Source organism: Euprymna scolopes, chromosome 26, assembly GCF_053919585.1.
Source record: "Euprymna scolopes isolate OS-2025 chromosome 26, ASM5391958v1, whole genome shotgun sequence".
In the NCBI taxonomy this organism is placed as follows: Eukaryota; Metazoa; Mollusca; class Cephalopoda; order Sepiida; family Sepiolidae; genus Euprymna; species Euprymna scolopes.
In genome coordinates this window covers 30,504,698-30,520,327 of record NC_136507.1, presented here as the reverse complement: position 1 = coordinate 30,520,327, position 15,630 = coordinate 30,504,698, and the positions used below count along the sequence as shown (strand labels likewise).

The window sequence follows — 15,630 nt, the reverse complement described above, 5'->3', positions numbered from 1 at the left end:
GTCGCAAATAGTAACATATCCAAAAATTATCGAAAACGATAAGATAGAAAAAAAAAAGTTCCGATAATGTTACATGCTGGGTCGGACATATTGAGGTCACGTGAGATGAGCAAAAAGGAAGTAATTCAGTTGAAACACCATGTGTAGCAGATAGAATTTATTCAGAAAACAAAAATAAACATCAAAATTGTGAATTTTTTTTTTTTAAATTAACTTTTTTTGACTGTTCGAATTTTTATAAAAAAATAATTGATTGAATTTGTGGGAAATTGAAAATTTCATTACCTTCCCTGTTAATGCCCCAATTCAAATTGGTAGATTTTGAAACCAAATCGCTAGATTTTACAAATGTCTTCTTTTTTTTCTACCTTACCGTTTTCTGTAATTTTTGGATATGTTACTATTTGTGAAATGACAATTACTTAGATGTCATTTGTTTTACTTGAAATTCAATTTTTTTTTTTTTTCGTTATAATATAAAAGTGCCTTATTTTCTTCATGAAAATAAAACTACTTGAGCAATTTACATAATTTTTGGAATATGTGATATTTTCATTTTGTCACCAGTACGTATATCGTACAGATTTTTTTTTTTTTTTTTAAATATCAGTAAATTCTGGGCAAAAACGCTTTTTTTTTTTTTTTTTTTTTTTTTTTTTTTAGATGATCAAGGACAAGAAAAACAACTTTTTTTTTTTTTTTAATTATTAGCAAAGTTGTTGCTAATTTGATTTGAACTTGTCAAATGAAGGAATTGGGATAGGTGGAGATCTCGCCATAACTAATATTCTATGCCGATCTGTTCGCGTATGAACAAGTTTGTTGAGGTTTAAAAGATATTAAAGTGAAGCCATTTACTGTATTTTGAAAGTAGTGGAGTCAATGTGTTTCGTTGGGTATTTTTCTTTTTTTACTGTAGACAACAAATCGAAAAAATTGATAAAGAAACAAATGAATGTTACCAAAGGCAAGGTAAGTTACCTACCTGAATAAGCTTTTTGTGTTTTATTTTATTTTAAAGCATTTTCTTTTTAGTTTGAAACACAAGTAGTGCCATTAAATAAGTAAATAAATAAGCATTTTTAAACTATTAGCGTAACATTTGTTGGGTGGATTTCTATAAGTATTTTGTTTCATTTTTGAGTTTTGAGCGATTATCGAATGTCCAGATGATTGTCTCATTCAGCCATTTTGTTCTCGTTCTAACTTAGCAATTCAACACTACTTTTATTTCAAACTGAATAAATGCTTTAAAATAAAGTAAATCACCAAAAACTTATCCAGGTAAGTAAAAGAGTAACTTATCTCGTCTTTGGTACCGTTAAATTTTTTATATATTTATTTCTTAACCACTTTTTCAGTTTGATGTCCTGTTTTTTTTTTTGTTTTTTTTTTTTTTTTTTGTTGTTTTTTCTCCTAAGGAAAATATTGAAAGCCTGCTTAATATTTCAAAAAATTTGTTTTTGTTTCTTTTTTAATTTACTTTTTTGTTAATTTGAAATTATATTAATTTTATGAATAAGTTCATTAAAAAATAAAAAAAATAAAAAATGAATGTTTTTTAATGAGAAATAATTTGACTGGAAAAAAAAAAAATTATGTTTTATATAGATAAAGCAAGGAAAATCTACTCTGCTCATTGAAGCAGAAAAATGACCCGCCACAATACTTTCAGTTTTAACCAGAGATGGACAAAGTTTAATGGGTCGGTTTATTTTTTTTTATTATTTTTTTTTTTTTTTTTTTAATTTTATTCTCAATTCCAAAAGTATTCCGGAACACAGGACCCCCTCCCCTCCTTTTCATTCTCTTACAAATCATTTCTTTTCAGTTTTTGATCTCCACTACAGATTTTGTACCTGAATTAAAAAAAATAAAATGGCTTGGCCTTTAAAACAGAAATGAGAGTTGGTTTATCTATCACGAATCAAGATTTACTGTCTGAAGCCGAAATTATTCTCTTAAGTTGACCCAAAAGTTTGTAAACACTTGCAAAAAATTGAACTTTTGTGCAATATTTAATTGTTTTTTGCGCTTATGCTATTATAGTGATATTCATATTATAATATTATATTTATTATTATAATGATATTCATGTTATTATAGTGATATTCATATAATATTATATTTATTATTATAATGATATTCATATTATAATATTATATTTATTATTATAATGATATGTTATTATAGTGATATTCATCTTTCTATTCCAATAAAATTGAGCCGTGAGTTTTGATTTGTTATTGCTTGCAACCAGGAAAGTCACAGAAGAGATTTGAGTTACCAAAGATGAAGGAACAATTGCATATGTGGCGATCTCAAGGTGATACGAGCATTTCGATTCTGACGATAATTAGTCTTGAAGATAAGCCTTGTTTGGAACGGGTGTTAAAGTTGGATGATGGAGATCTGCAAACCGGATTGGACATTGCGCCTTCATCGAGCACTTGAGAATTGGCTGGTAAGTTTGGAGTTGGCAAACCGACAATTCACTGATACTTGGCATGGCTTTTTGTTAACAAAAAGATCCGCACGATCTCATCGAAATGCAAGCCGACTGATGTGTTGAAATCTGCTTTTGGAAGCGCGTTATGACATCGGATGAGAAATGAGTCTACCTCGTCCAGCACAATCAAAACCAGCGATAAGTTGGAAAAGTCTGGAATGATGATTATCTTTATTTTGAGGATTAATTTTTTTTTTTTTTTTTTTTTTTTTTATTACTTAGCGAGTAAAACTTTTGGGACAGCTTAATATTATTTTTCATAACTGTACTTCCTTTTAATGTTCAATTATAATATTAATATCGCACGTCATTTTCAGAATTATCTGATCTATTCTCTGCTTCCTTTGTTCCAGTTCGTTCAACTCATTGGTCTAGTAGTCTTCATCAGTTTGCTGTTTTAATACCTCATTGTAATACAGCTTCCGATTCCAGTAGCTTATTTTCAAGAACTGTATGCTTGTGGAACTTTTTTCCTGCTGACTGTTTTCCTCCTACCTATAACCTTGGTCTTTTCGAGACTAAAGTCAACAGGTATTTTCTGTCTTTGCGATAATCATTTTTTGTTCTTGTTAGCTCCTGACATCAAGTGGCTTCATGTCTTGTCTTGAACGATTTATATAAAATAAAAATTCAGTTTTTTATATTATTTCAAACTAATGTATTATTTTTTATACTTAGTTCTGGAGGAATCAAAGTGTAGTATCTGTTTGTCATGAAAGAATCTTCCCAGACATTATATCCTCCTTTGGGTGTTGGAGTCAGCATAGTATGTCATTGTTTGTTATGAATATGGCTGTGACAACAGAATATTCTTTTCATTCTTTTGACGTTCAAGTATATATCCGACACAGTCAACCGAGAACCACATCAGTCTATATAAAAACATGTAAGATATTAATGGATATATACTCAAGAGTCAAAACATATTTCTTTTTTTTTTTCTTTTTTTTTTTTTTTTTTTTACACAGTGATCACCACTTATCAAGGCCCGGAAGCCACTCAGGGATAAGGGTTATTGCAAGTACATTACGTTAGTGTGGAGATTTGATGGAGTGTTTACTTAAGGGGGCGGTTCATTAGGAATTTGTTAACATTAAACTTGAAGACATCCAAGTTGTAGTCCGGAGGGAAGCAGGCAGACGGAACAGAGTTCCACAGGCGTGCAGTTCTAAGAAAGAAGCTTTGTTCATGGAATCCGCGTTTTGATTTAGGCACAGATATAGAGTGGGGGAAATTTTTCACAGTGGATTCAGCTAGACGGGCGTTTTTCGTGAAAGAATGTAAAATCTTATTGATGAAATATATCTGCTTGAGACTTTCACTCCTAATTTTTTTATATATAGAACCTTGGAAGCTAAATTCAATTAAGGTATTGTTGCCCATTAACATGACATAGCTTAAATTTGTTATACATATAAAATACATAGGTTTAATAAAGTATTTTGAGAAACACTTTAGTTAGCGTTAAAACATTTATTATTCAGAAAGGAAACACAGATGGAGCTGAGAGTCCTTAATCCGCAGAATTTTGAAGAAATACTTTCCTTCTCGTCAGAGGATAGGAGTTAGCAAAATGCATAAAAAATCTTGCTTTTAAAGTATTTAAAGAAACTAAGCATGAAAAGGATTATACTAGCGTGAAAAGGAAATATAGAACAATGAAACAGATGGAGTAGGGTAAAAAGAAAAAAATGGTTTCACATCAGAGGGTGTTTCCATGGTTACAGAGTACAAAATCCAGTGAATCCAGGAAGTTAGTGAAGGTAAAATATAAAATCAGCCCAGCCTTGACAGTCGTTTTAAATTCTTTTTTCTACGCATATCTTATCTTCCTTTTAATATTATTTGAACTCATTCCCTTTTCCTTGCCTCTATTTATGAATTATTCCACGGATTTCTGCTTTTTGGATTACTTTGGACCATCTTCCAATTATGCGATTCCCTTGGATTTTACTTGTGGAAATGAAAATATAACCAACTTTTTTGGATTCTGGATTTTACCCTTCACCAGAGTATCCATTCACGTGAAATCACCCTTTTCTTCACCATATTCCCTCTGCTTCACTATTTGTTAACAAGTAAGATCTAAGATCTTGTAGTTTCATCAAATACTTTTGCAAGTAAAATACGATCCTCTGATGAGAAGGAAAGTATTGCTTCAAAACTCCGCGGATTAAGGATTATCCACTTATTTTGTGTTTCCTTTTTAAAATTAAATATGTTTTTAACTCTTTTTCAATGTGTTTTTTAACATGTTTTATTAACTACTTGTTCTTATATATATATATATATATATATATATATATATATATATATATAAACTCACTATGTCTGTCTACTAGTTTTTGTTTTTTAAGCGTTTTTACATCAAGTGGCTTCATGCTTTGTCTAGAGCGATTTTCATTAAAACAAAAAATGAACATGTGGTTAAGAATCAAGACCAGAAGTCCCATTTGTTGCTAAAAGCTGTTACTGTCAACATCACCTTCACGGATTCTTCCCTAAACAAATTGGATGCCATGAGGAAATGTTTGTGATAGCACAGGAAATAATCTTGTGCATTCTAATGTGATTGGGAACAATGTATTTAATTTTATGTCTCATCCACATATACATGTCTCGTTTGCTGTCTTTGTAGTTTGTTGTAGGCAGACAACCTATTAATAAATGAAATGGCTTTTGAAAATGTGACAGAAATTGTGCTTTAACAACTCGTATCAATTTTGATTGGAAATCCTATCATGCCTAGTGTTTATCCCCAAGTGACTGATAAGCAGAAATTCACTCACCTAATTAGACCCTATCAGCCGACTACTCCTTCTGATCGCTTCTCCATTTTTTTTGTGAATCATTTATCCCCATTGTCTTGGGTCATGTCTTTTTTCTTTTACTTCTGATAACGTTTTTACTTTCTGAATTTTTTCCTAACATTCTTTCGGCTTTTGACTCTGGGATGAAGGGTGGGGGGAATCCATAGTATTACATATACATGTTTCATTTATTGCCCTAATCATTTAGGCAAACTATTAAAAAATGAAATGTCATTTTTTTCCTTTTTAAACCCGTCTTTTACTTTCCAATATATCTATATTGCCAATGTAATACATGACAAATCTTAGCTACTGCAAACATACACCAATGATTAATCTAATATTAATGTGTAGATACAGAGGGCTAGAAATAAAATGGCTGCTGGATTCAAGTTTTATGTAAAAACTGAAACAAAGCAATCTATATTCTACACATAAATTATAAAAATAATTGTTTGTAAAAAAAAAATAAATAAATAAAAAAAAAATAAAAGTTTTTTCAAAAAAATATTTTTGTATTGCACAACAAAATGCATCTTTTGAATATTTTCATCTTCAACCATCAATTGACTGCAAATAACAGTTCAATGTGCGTGGTAAATTACAGATTACACACCTCTAAGCTATTATTATATAGCTATTAATCGATGCTTGGCAGGCCATTGAATCATTTCAAAATTGTTAGATAGCTTCATTACAAGTTGAAATATTTTGTTATTTCTTGATTGCATATAAAATCATTGTCACAGACATCATTAGCAAGACTTTTTGGACACATTTTAGAAACTCTTCTTTCTAACCTGCTGTGTCTACAAATTGTCCATATGTTTATTATTATCAAGTCAAAGATACGTCCTCGGCTATCTGTTCAATAGTCTGGGCCATTTGAGTTAGGTGGCCTTTTTATTTCTGCCAGGCAAAAACAATCCGTGCAGCCGTTTCAGAGTCCATAGGAAAATAACTTGTTCCCAAACGGAGACAAATTGCCTTCTATAATACAAGTTCGAAAAGCATTTCATCCAAGGCATGAAAATTGTTAAACAAAATGTTTTTACTATAGGCTTTAAAAATAAAGGTACAAGATTCATCAATTTGAAATTTATTTATCTTCAAAATTTTACAAAGTCAGGTATAAAAATTTAATTTAAATTAAATCAAAAAATTAACTTGGATTTATTTTATGTAATGTACATTCTGTTACACTTTTTAAAAGAAATCATTGAAAATGTTATATCTATATCGTTAATTGCTAGATGAAAGATAATGTTTTTAAATTGCAACATGATTTCATGATCTTTTCCTCCTTCGCGGTATGGGTTCGAGCCTGCCTGCCTACTACTTTTTTTTTTTTTTCTTTACTCATCACACACCTCCAAACATCCGGGCTAGTTAACAATACTTCTAACTTTGTTCAGTATGAGATAAGTCTGTTTAAATGTATGTATGTATGTTTGCATGTCTGCCTAAAACTTTCGACAGAGGCGACGGATTTTCACAAGATCGGTATCATTTTGAAGCTCGACCCTTTGGACGACAAATATCGAAAAATTGGCTAAAATCATTAATTCTTTCACCTTCAACTGGGCACTTTTCTACAGGGAGGAGTTGCTTTTTTTGCCAATATTTTCGAAAGTCATCCCCTTTTTTCAACTGACTAGCCTTAATTTAAATATTTTTCACTTCTGGTTTGGCGATGGATGCAACAGCAAAGATGTCATGTTTTTTTTTTTTTTTTTTCCACATTCTTTTCCTCTTTCGCAGTACGGGTTCGAGCCTGCCTACTATCACTTTTTTTTTTTTTTTTTTTTTTTTTTTTTTTTTTTTCTCTCTCAACACGCACCTCCAAACACCTAGGAAATGCCAGGCACCTAGGCTAGTTTATATATATATATATATAAGTAAAAATTGTAATAAGTAGCCTAGAAAGAAAATAGCCATTGAGTTCAAATTTTATGTAAAAACTGAAACGGAAAGAAATCCTTACTCTATATATATATATATATATATATATATATATATATAAATTATGAAGATAATTGTCTGTAAAAAAAAATGTTTGCTTTAAAAATTTGTTTTTTATATAGAATGACGCAATCCATCGTTTGAACAATTTTTTCTCCAACCATCAACTGGCTGTGAATAACGGTTCAATGCACATGATAAATTACATATGGTATATCTCCAAGAATTGGCTGTTAATTTGTGCTTTGGCAATCCACTAAATAATTTTGAAATTATCATCAGTTGAAATTTCTTCAGAGTTCAAAAAATCATTGTCATAAACATAATTTATTTTAATTATAATTTGTTGGACACATTCTAAGAACTCAGTGACCATTTTCTTTCTAGGCTGCTGTGTCTACACACTACCCATATGTTTAATACTTTTAAGTCAAAGATATGTCTTTGATTATCCGTCCGACAGAATCTGGGCCATTTGAGTTAGGTGGTGCATGGTCTTCAGTTTGCGACAGTTGACGAAGGTTACAGTCGATGACTGTTGTGGGTCAGAGAAGATGAGGAAATGAATTGATGAACCAACTGACAAACAGTCTCAGCAGTGGAATGGAGCTGTGGACGTTAATGTGTAGAGCGTTGATAGTGTCACACACACACCCGGAGTGCAACCGATGTTTTGCAGAATGTTTTTTAGGCCTTGTTTTAATTTTTATATACTTGTGAACCACTGTGCATCCCTCGACAGACGTAAAAAAAAAAAAACAAGGATTTAAAAGGGATAAAATTTATTGGCAAATTTTCTTTCATATTATTTATTTATTTTGCAACAAAAGAGAAAAAGAAAAAAAACGTCACGTTTTAATAAAACTTTGATTTAACTTTGAAAATCATTAAACGAAAAGTTGCCGAATGTTTTCCACAGATATTTTCCAGTTTTCGAACCATTTTTTCTCTGCGTGCAATAAGTCTTTCTTCCTCTTTTCTAGTGAAGCAACCTTTCTTTCAAAATTGCCAATGTAGATCTGACGAAAAGAGAAAACGAGAAAAGGCTTCATCAAATGTCAGAATATCATCTGCCACAATGGCAACTTGACAATTGGAACTAAAAATAGCCACTAGATTGTATAATCCATTTTTTTTTTTTTTTTTTTTAAATGAAAACGTCTGATTTCTTTTCATTCCATTCACAAAAGATCTCCTTTCCTGAGAATAACACACAATATGATAACAGTGATCGAAATAATCAAAACTAGCAGAGCCCGTGAAAATTCCAAGGTAGTTAAAAATTTTTTTAACACATTATAAATAAAATGAATAAAAAAATAAAATAAAACAAATAACAATGAATTTATAACAATTTTAGCAAATTCTTTTTTAACCCTTTTTTTTTTTTTTTTTTACATGGAGATCACCACTTAGCCCCGAGTGGCTTACGGGCCTTGATAAGGGTTATTTTGTGTACAATAATCAATGAGATAATATCGTAGTAATAGTTGATATTGGAGATTTGATAAAGCGTCTTGCTTAAGGGGGCGATTAATCAGGAATTTGTTTATGTTGGATTTGAAGACGTCCAAGTTGTAGTCAGGTGGGAAACAGGCAAACGGAAGAGAATTCCACAGGCGTGCCCTTCTCAGAAAAAAGCTATGTTCATGGAATCTACGTTTTGATTTAGGCACAGATAAAGAGTGGGGGGAAATTACTGACAGTGGTTTTAGCTAGACGGGTGTTTATCATGAAGGATTGGCGAGGGGGGGCAGAGATTAGAGCTCGGACGAGCACTTGCCATGGAAATAACGATTTTAAAGCTAAAAAGAATTGATTTTAAAAAATTACATTTTTTCAATGAAAATTCAATACACAACACGTTCCTTTGTTTTTTGTTGAATAATTTTTGACATATGATTTAATGATTTGACATGTTTCAACATGACACTTAAGTAGGTAATAATGTTTTCACCTGAAATGCGTAAGTTTAAAAGATCCCTAATCAACAAAAGTACCCTGTGATTGTACTTATTTTGATATGACACTGAAGTAGGTAATAATGTTTTCACCTGAAATGCGTAAGTTTAAAAGATCCCTAATCAACAAAAGTACCCTGTGATTGTACTTATTTTGATATGACACTGAAGTAGGTAATAATGTTTTCACCTGAAATGCGTAAGTTTAAAAGATCCCTAATCAACAAAAGTACCCTGTGATTGTACTTATTTTGATATGACACTGAAGTAGGTAATAATGTTTTCACCTGAAATGCGTAAGTTTAAAAGATCCCTAATCAACAAAAGTACCCTGTGATTGTACTTATTTTGATATGACACTGAAGTAGGTAATAATGTTTTCACCTGAAATGCGTAAGTTTAAAAGATCCCTAATCAACAAAAGTACCCTGTGATTGTACTTATTTTGATATGACACTGAAGTAGGTAATAATGTTTTCACCTGAAATGCGTAAGTTTAAAAGATCCCTAATCAACAAAAGTACCCTGTGATTGTACTTATTTTGATATGACACTGAAGTAGGTAATAATGTTTTCACCTGAAATGCGTAAGTTTAAAAGATCCCTAATCAACAAAAGTACCCTGTGATTGTACTTATTTTGATATGACACTGAAGTAGGTAATAATGTTTTCACCTGAAATGCGTAAGTTTAAAAGATCCCTAATCAACAAAAGTACCCTGTGATTGTACTTATTTTGATATGACACTGAAGTAGGTAATAATGTTTTCACCTGAAATGCGTAAGTTTAAAAGATCCCTAATCAACAAAAGTACCCTGTGATTGTACTTATTTTGATATGACACTGAAGTAGGTAATAATGTTTTCACCTGAAATGCGTAAGTTTAAAAGATCCCTAATCAACAAAAGTACCCTGTGATTGTACTTATTTTGATATGACACTGAAGTAGGTAATAATGTTTTCACCTGAAATGCGTAAGTTTAAAAGATCCCTAATCAACAAAAGTACCCTGTGATTGTACTTATTTTGATATGACACTGAAGTAGGTAATAATGTTTTCACCTGAAATGCGTAAGTTTAAAAGATCCCTAATCAACAAAAGTACCCTGTGATTGTACTTATTTTGATATGACACTGAAGTAGGTAATAATGTTTTCACCTGAAATGCGTAAGTTTAAAAGATCCCTAATCAACAAAAGTACCCTGTGATTGTACTTATTTTGATATGACACTGAAGTAGGTAATAATGTTTTCACCTGAAATGCGTAAGTTTAAAAGATCCCTAATCAACAAAAGTACCCTGTGATTGTACTTATTTTGATATGACACTGAAGTAGGTAATAATGTTTTCACCTGAAATGCGTAAGTTTAAAAGATCCCTAATCAACAAAAGTACCCTGTGATTGTACTTATTTTGATATGACACTGAAGTAGGTAATAATGTTTTCACCTGAAATGCGTAAGTTTAAAAGATCCCTAATCAACAAAAGTACCCTGTGATTGTACTTATTTTGATATGACACTGAATAGGTAATAATGTTTTCACCTGAAATGCGTAAGTTTAAAAGATCCCTAATCAACAAAAGTACCCTGTGATTGTACTTATTTTGATATGACACTGAAGTAGGTAATAATGTTTTCACCTGAAATGCGTAAGTTTAAAAGATCCCTAATCAACAAAAGTACCCTGTGATTGTACTTATTTTGATATGACACTGAAGTAGGTAATAATGTTTTCACCTGAAATGCGTAAGTTTAAAAGATCCCTAATCAACAAAAGTACCCTGTGATTGTACTTATTTTGATATGACACTGAAGTAGGTAATAATGTTTTCACCTGAAATGCGTAAGTTTAAAAGATCCCTAATCAACAAAAGTACCCTGTGATTGTACTTATTTTGATATGACACTGAAGTAGGTAATAATGTTTTCACCTGAAATGCGTAAGTTTAAAAGATCCCTAATCAACAAAAGTACCCTGTGATTGTACTTATTTTGATATGACACTGAAGTAGGTAATAATGTTTTCACCTGAAATGCGTAAGTTTAAAAGATCCCTAATCAACAAAAGTACCCTGTGATTGTACTTATTTTGATATGACACTGAAGTAGGTAATAATGTTTTCACCTGAAATGCGTAAGTTTAAAAGATCCCTAATCAACAAAAGTACCCTGTGATTGTACTTATTTTGATATGACACTGAAGTAGGTAATAATGTTTTCACCTGAAATGCGTAAGTTTAAAAGATCCCTAATCAACAAAAGTACCCTGTGATTGTACTTATTTTGATATGACACTTAAGTAGGTAATAATGTTTTCACCTGAAATGCGTAAGTTTAAAAGATCCCTAATCAACAAAAGTACCCTGTGATTGTACTTATTTTGATATGACACTGAAGTAGGTAATAATGTTTTCACCTGAAATGCGTAAGTTTAAAAGATCCCTAATCAACAAAAGTACCCTGTGATTGTACTTATTTTGATATGACACTTAAGTAGGTAATAATGTTTTCACCTGAAATGCGTAAGTTTAAAAGATCCCTAATCAACAAAAGTACCCTGTGATTGTACTTATTTTGATATGACACTGAAGTAGGTAATAATGTTTTCACCTGAAATGCGTAAGTTTAAAAGATCCCTAATCAACAAAAGTACCCTGTGATTGTACTTATTTTGATATGACACTGAAGTAGGTAATAATGTTTTCACCTGAAATGCGTAAGTTTAAAAGATCCCTAATCAACAAAAGTACCCTGTGATTGTACTTATTTTGATATGACACTGAAGTAGGTAATAATGTTTTCACCTGAAATGCGTAAGTTTAAAAGATCCCTAATCAACAAAAGTACCCTGTGATTGTACTTATTTTGATATGACACTGAAGTAGGTAATAATGTTTTCACCTGAAATGCGTAAGTTTAAAAGATCCCTAATCAACAAAAGTACCCTGTGATTGTACTTATTTTGATATGACACTTAAGTAGGTAATAATGTTTTCACCTGAAATGTGTTGGAATTTTTACTAATTTCAACATGACATATAAGTAGGTAGGTGCTAATAAAAAGTTTTGGAGAGAGAATGGTTTTAGTGATTTTAACTGATAAAAAGCGACTTTCAAGGAAGGTAATTCGTTTCTCATTAATTAATGTTTGCAATGATGATGTTTTTTTTTTGGGGGGGGGGGTTGTGACGCCGGATGTCGGACAAGTAAATTAATATTTAGCTTATACAAAGTACAAGATTACTCAATCATGTATAATGAAAACAAAATAATACAAAAATAATCAATTAATCTCATACTTCGATTACATAAGTTATTCCAGCCGTAAAAGCACAAATCATTAATATCCGCTACCGTTTTATTTTACTTCAGTCGAAGTTCTCAGGACTAATACTTCATATCTAAATGAGACACCTTGTGAACATGAGAGGCCAAAGGGAAGACCAAGAACGAGATGGAGGGACGACCTGATAAAACACATGGGTCCCACATGGTAGCGGATAGCTTTGGACAGAAGTAGATGGCTACAGTCCAGAGAGTGGTTCCTCATTGAGTGATAAAACCCTTGTTGATTGATTATTTTTATTTTTTTTATTTTTTTTTTTACACGGTAATTACCACTTATCAAGGCCAGGAAGCCACTCAGGGATAAGGGTTATTGCGTGTACAGTAATCAATGAGATAATAGCATAGTAATCGTTAGTAATGGAGATTTGATAAAGTGTCTTACTTGGGGGGGGCGGTTTATCAGGAATTTGTTTATGTTGAACTTGAAGACATCCAAGTTGTAGTCAGGTGGGAAACAGGCAAACGGAAGAGAGTTCCACAGGCGTGCACTTCTAAGAGAGAAACTTTGGTTATGGAATCTACGTTTTGATTTAGGCACAGATAAAAAGTGGGGGAAATTACTGACAGTGGTTTCAGCTAGACTGGTGTTTTTTTGTGAAAGATTGGCAGGGGGGGGACCAGACATTGGAGCTCAGACGAGCACTTGCCATGGAAGTAATGATAAAACAAAGACAGGCTTGCAACGTCTCTTCTGTGAGAGAGAGGTTCCAGGGAAGAGAAAAGGGCATCCCCCACTAAGCCACAAAGTCTATTTTGTACTCTGTCAAGGCAGGATAGGCTGTTTTTAGCAGCTCCTGCCCAGATGTGGCAGCAGTACTCCATCCTTGAATGTACTTGGCTTTTATATAGCTAGAGAATTGGGTCAGCAGTGAGATATCTTTGGAGTGGTAGAAGGATCCTACCATTTTTCCAGTGACCTTTGCAACAGACTTGATGTACGTGTTCCATTTCAGGTCAGGAGTAAAGGTCAATCCCAGAAGTTTATCAAAACATGGGAGCCTCCCCTAGACGAGAGCCATCCATTTCAATTGATGCCAGATGGGGATCAGAGCGTTGATGATGTAAAGATAGGGGCTTGGTTTTAGATGCATTAAAAGTAACCAGCCACCTCTTCCCCCACTGTACTGATTGATTAACTGAAATGAGACACGTAGATATTCAATTATTCCGTTAAAGTTTTCCTTTACATCTTAAATACTGAGTTAGTAAAAAAAGTTGAGAACATAATTTTCCTCTCTCCAATTGATCATCTGAATATGTTATTGTATACCTTTCTCATGGTCTCTTGGTTTTACTGGATTTCAAGACAAGAATTCATCTAGTCTGATAGAGTATCCAGCTTCATGCTGTTGAGGTAACATCGCTAGGAGAAGGTGCACCATTCCTTGTAAAAAGCCAGTATTGGTTAGCCTTACCGAGGGGATCTTACTTGGGCCGCGAATACTGCTATTTTGAATATTTAAGGGTAAAAGTATCCTCATTCCAGATTATCCTGACAAACCATCTGCTCAGAGAAACCTTAGACACTCGAGGAAAGTGTCTAGAAGGCATTCAAGTTCCTTCCTATTACTGTCAATTATTTTTTTACTTGGTGTCACCACTTATCAAGGCCCGAAGGCTACTCGAGGATACGGGTTAATGAATGTAAGGTGGTAGTGTAGTAATCGTTAATGGTTTAAGTTGGGTAGAATTTGGATTATTTATGGGGTCGGCTTAACAAGAATTTGTTTACATTAGACTTGAAGGCTACCACGTTGTATTTAACCGGGAAGTAGACTAGCGAAACAGTGTTCCAAAGGCGTGCAGGTCTGGGAAAGAAGGTTTGTTCATGGAATCTGTGTTTAGATTCTGTTATATGTTGTTATACGAATGCTATGAACAGAAACCCGACTGTGGCTTTATTTTGTTTCCTGCGAAGAATTGTCATAATTTACGCTGACTAGATGGCAACAGCTTATACGTGATTGTATTTAAAAAAAAAAAAAAAAAAAATTAAAATCCAAAACTTTTAATAAGAAACAATAATCACAAATCCATTTTTTTTCGGGGGAGGGGGGGGAGCATATGCATAAAGCTCAAATGGTTTCACTGGAGAGATTAGGTGGGGGGGGGGGGTCATGCATTTTTTTTCTAAAAGCTTTTGGACTTTACACTATGCTAGACGCTCTCAATAAAATACCACATTTACTAGGTAGCTTGATCCTACGTAAAATATCACCGAGCCATTTCAATTGATGATATATATGTGATATATATAATGTGTACAAAAGCAGAAATTTGTTTGGATTTTTAAAGCCGACGACAACGGTCGACAATAAAACAGACCCAAAAGATTAGCAATTCTTTACGCTTGTTTGCACGATGAGAAAATCTTTTCAATAAAACACCATGTTAGAAGCTTTTATCTATCCCGAGCTGTTAAACCATTTTGTTTCTTTTCATAAAAAACAATTAAAGAAAACACAAAAAATTTTTTTTTTTTAATTTAAAAAACAATACAAACTCTAATTCCGAACCATATTCTCTTTCTCTTGTTAATGTGTGCTATATTGTCACTTCATAGGGTTGGGGTGAAAAGGTTTTTTTCAACCACTTTCTTGGGAGGCAGGTACACTTTTGAAGAAGGAGACGATGATTCTACTTTCATCACTGTCGTAAAGGGTAACTTCCAGCGAAATCATTCCGCAGAGCGGCCATCATTCTCTGGACCTTACATACCTGGAAAACATCATTCCTCGATTGAATAGTTGATTGTTGTGGCAACGTGTTCTTAGCCGTAGTTATTAATGGTGATGTTCTCCTTGTGAAGGGAGATTTCAGTGACGTTTTTGTATACAATTCGCCGTAAGATAAACCTGAAATGCAAAAGAAAATAGGCTACATCATATCACATATATATATATATATATATATATATATATATATATATATATATATATATATATATATATATATATATATATATATATGGGAAAAATATGCTTATTCAATTATATTTCACCTTTAATTCATACCAATCCTTTAGTTTATGAAGCT

General features: G+C 32.4%; 1 protein-coding gene across 2 annotated transcripts in view; it reads right to left on the bottom strand.

Annotated features, from left to right (window-relative positions):
* Window positions 1-8,046: 8,046 nt before the first annotated feature.
* Window positions 8,047-15,630, bottom strand: part of LOC145247958 (coiled-coil domain-containing protein 180-like) — a 314,311-nt gene continuing 306,727 nt past the window's right edge. For both annotated transcript variants that reach the window (XM_080109604.1, XM_080109605.1), the window contains 2 exons: window positions 15,313-15,449; window positions 8,047-8,300 (listed from right to left, as the gene is read on the bottom strand). In XM_080109604.1, coding sequence (XP_079965730.1) covers window positions 8,169-8,300; window positions 15,313-15,449 — 269 coding nt within the window. In that variant the 3' untranslated portion in view covers window positions 8,047-8,168. The remainder of the gene's footprint in view (window positions 8,301-15,312; window positions 15,450-15,630) is intronic.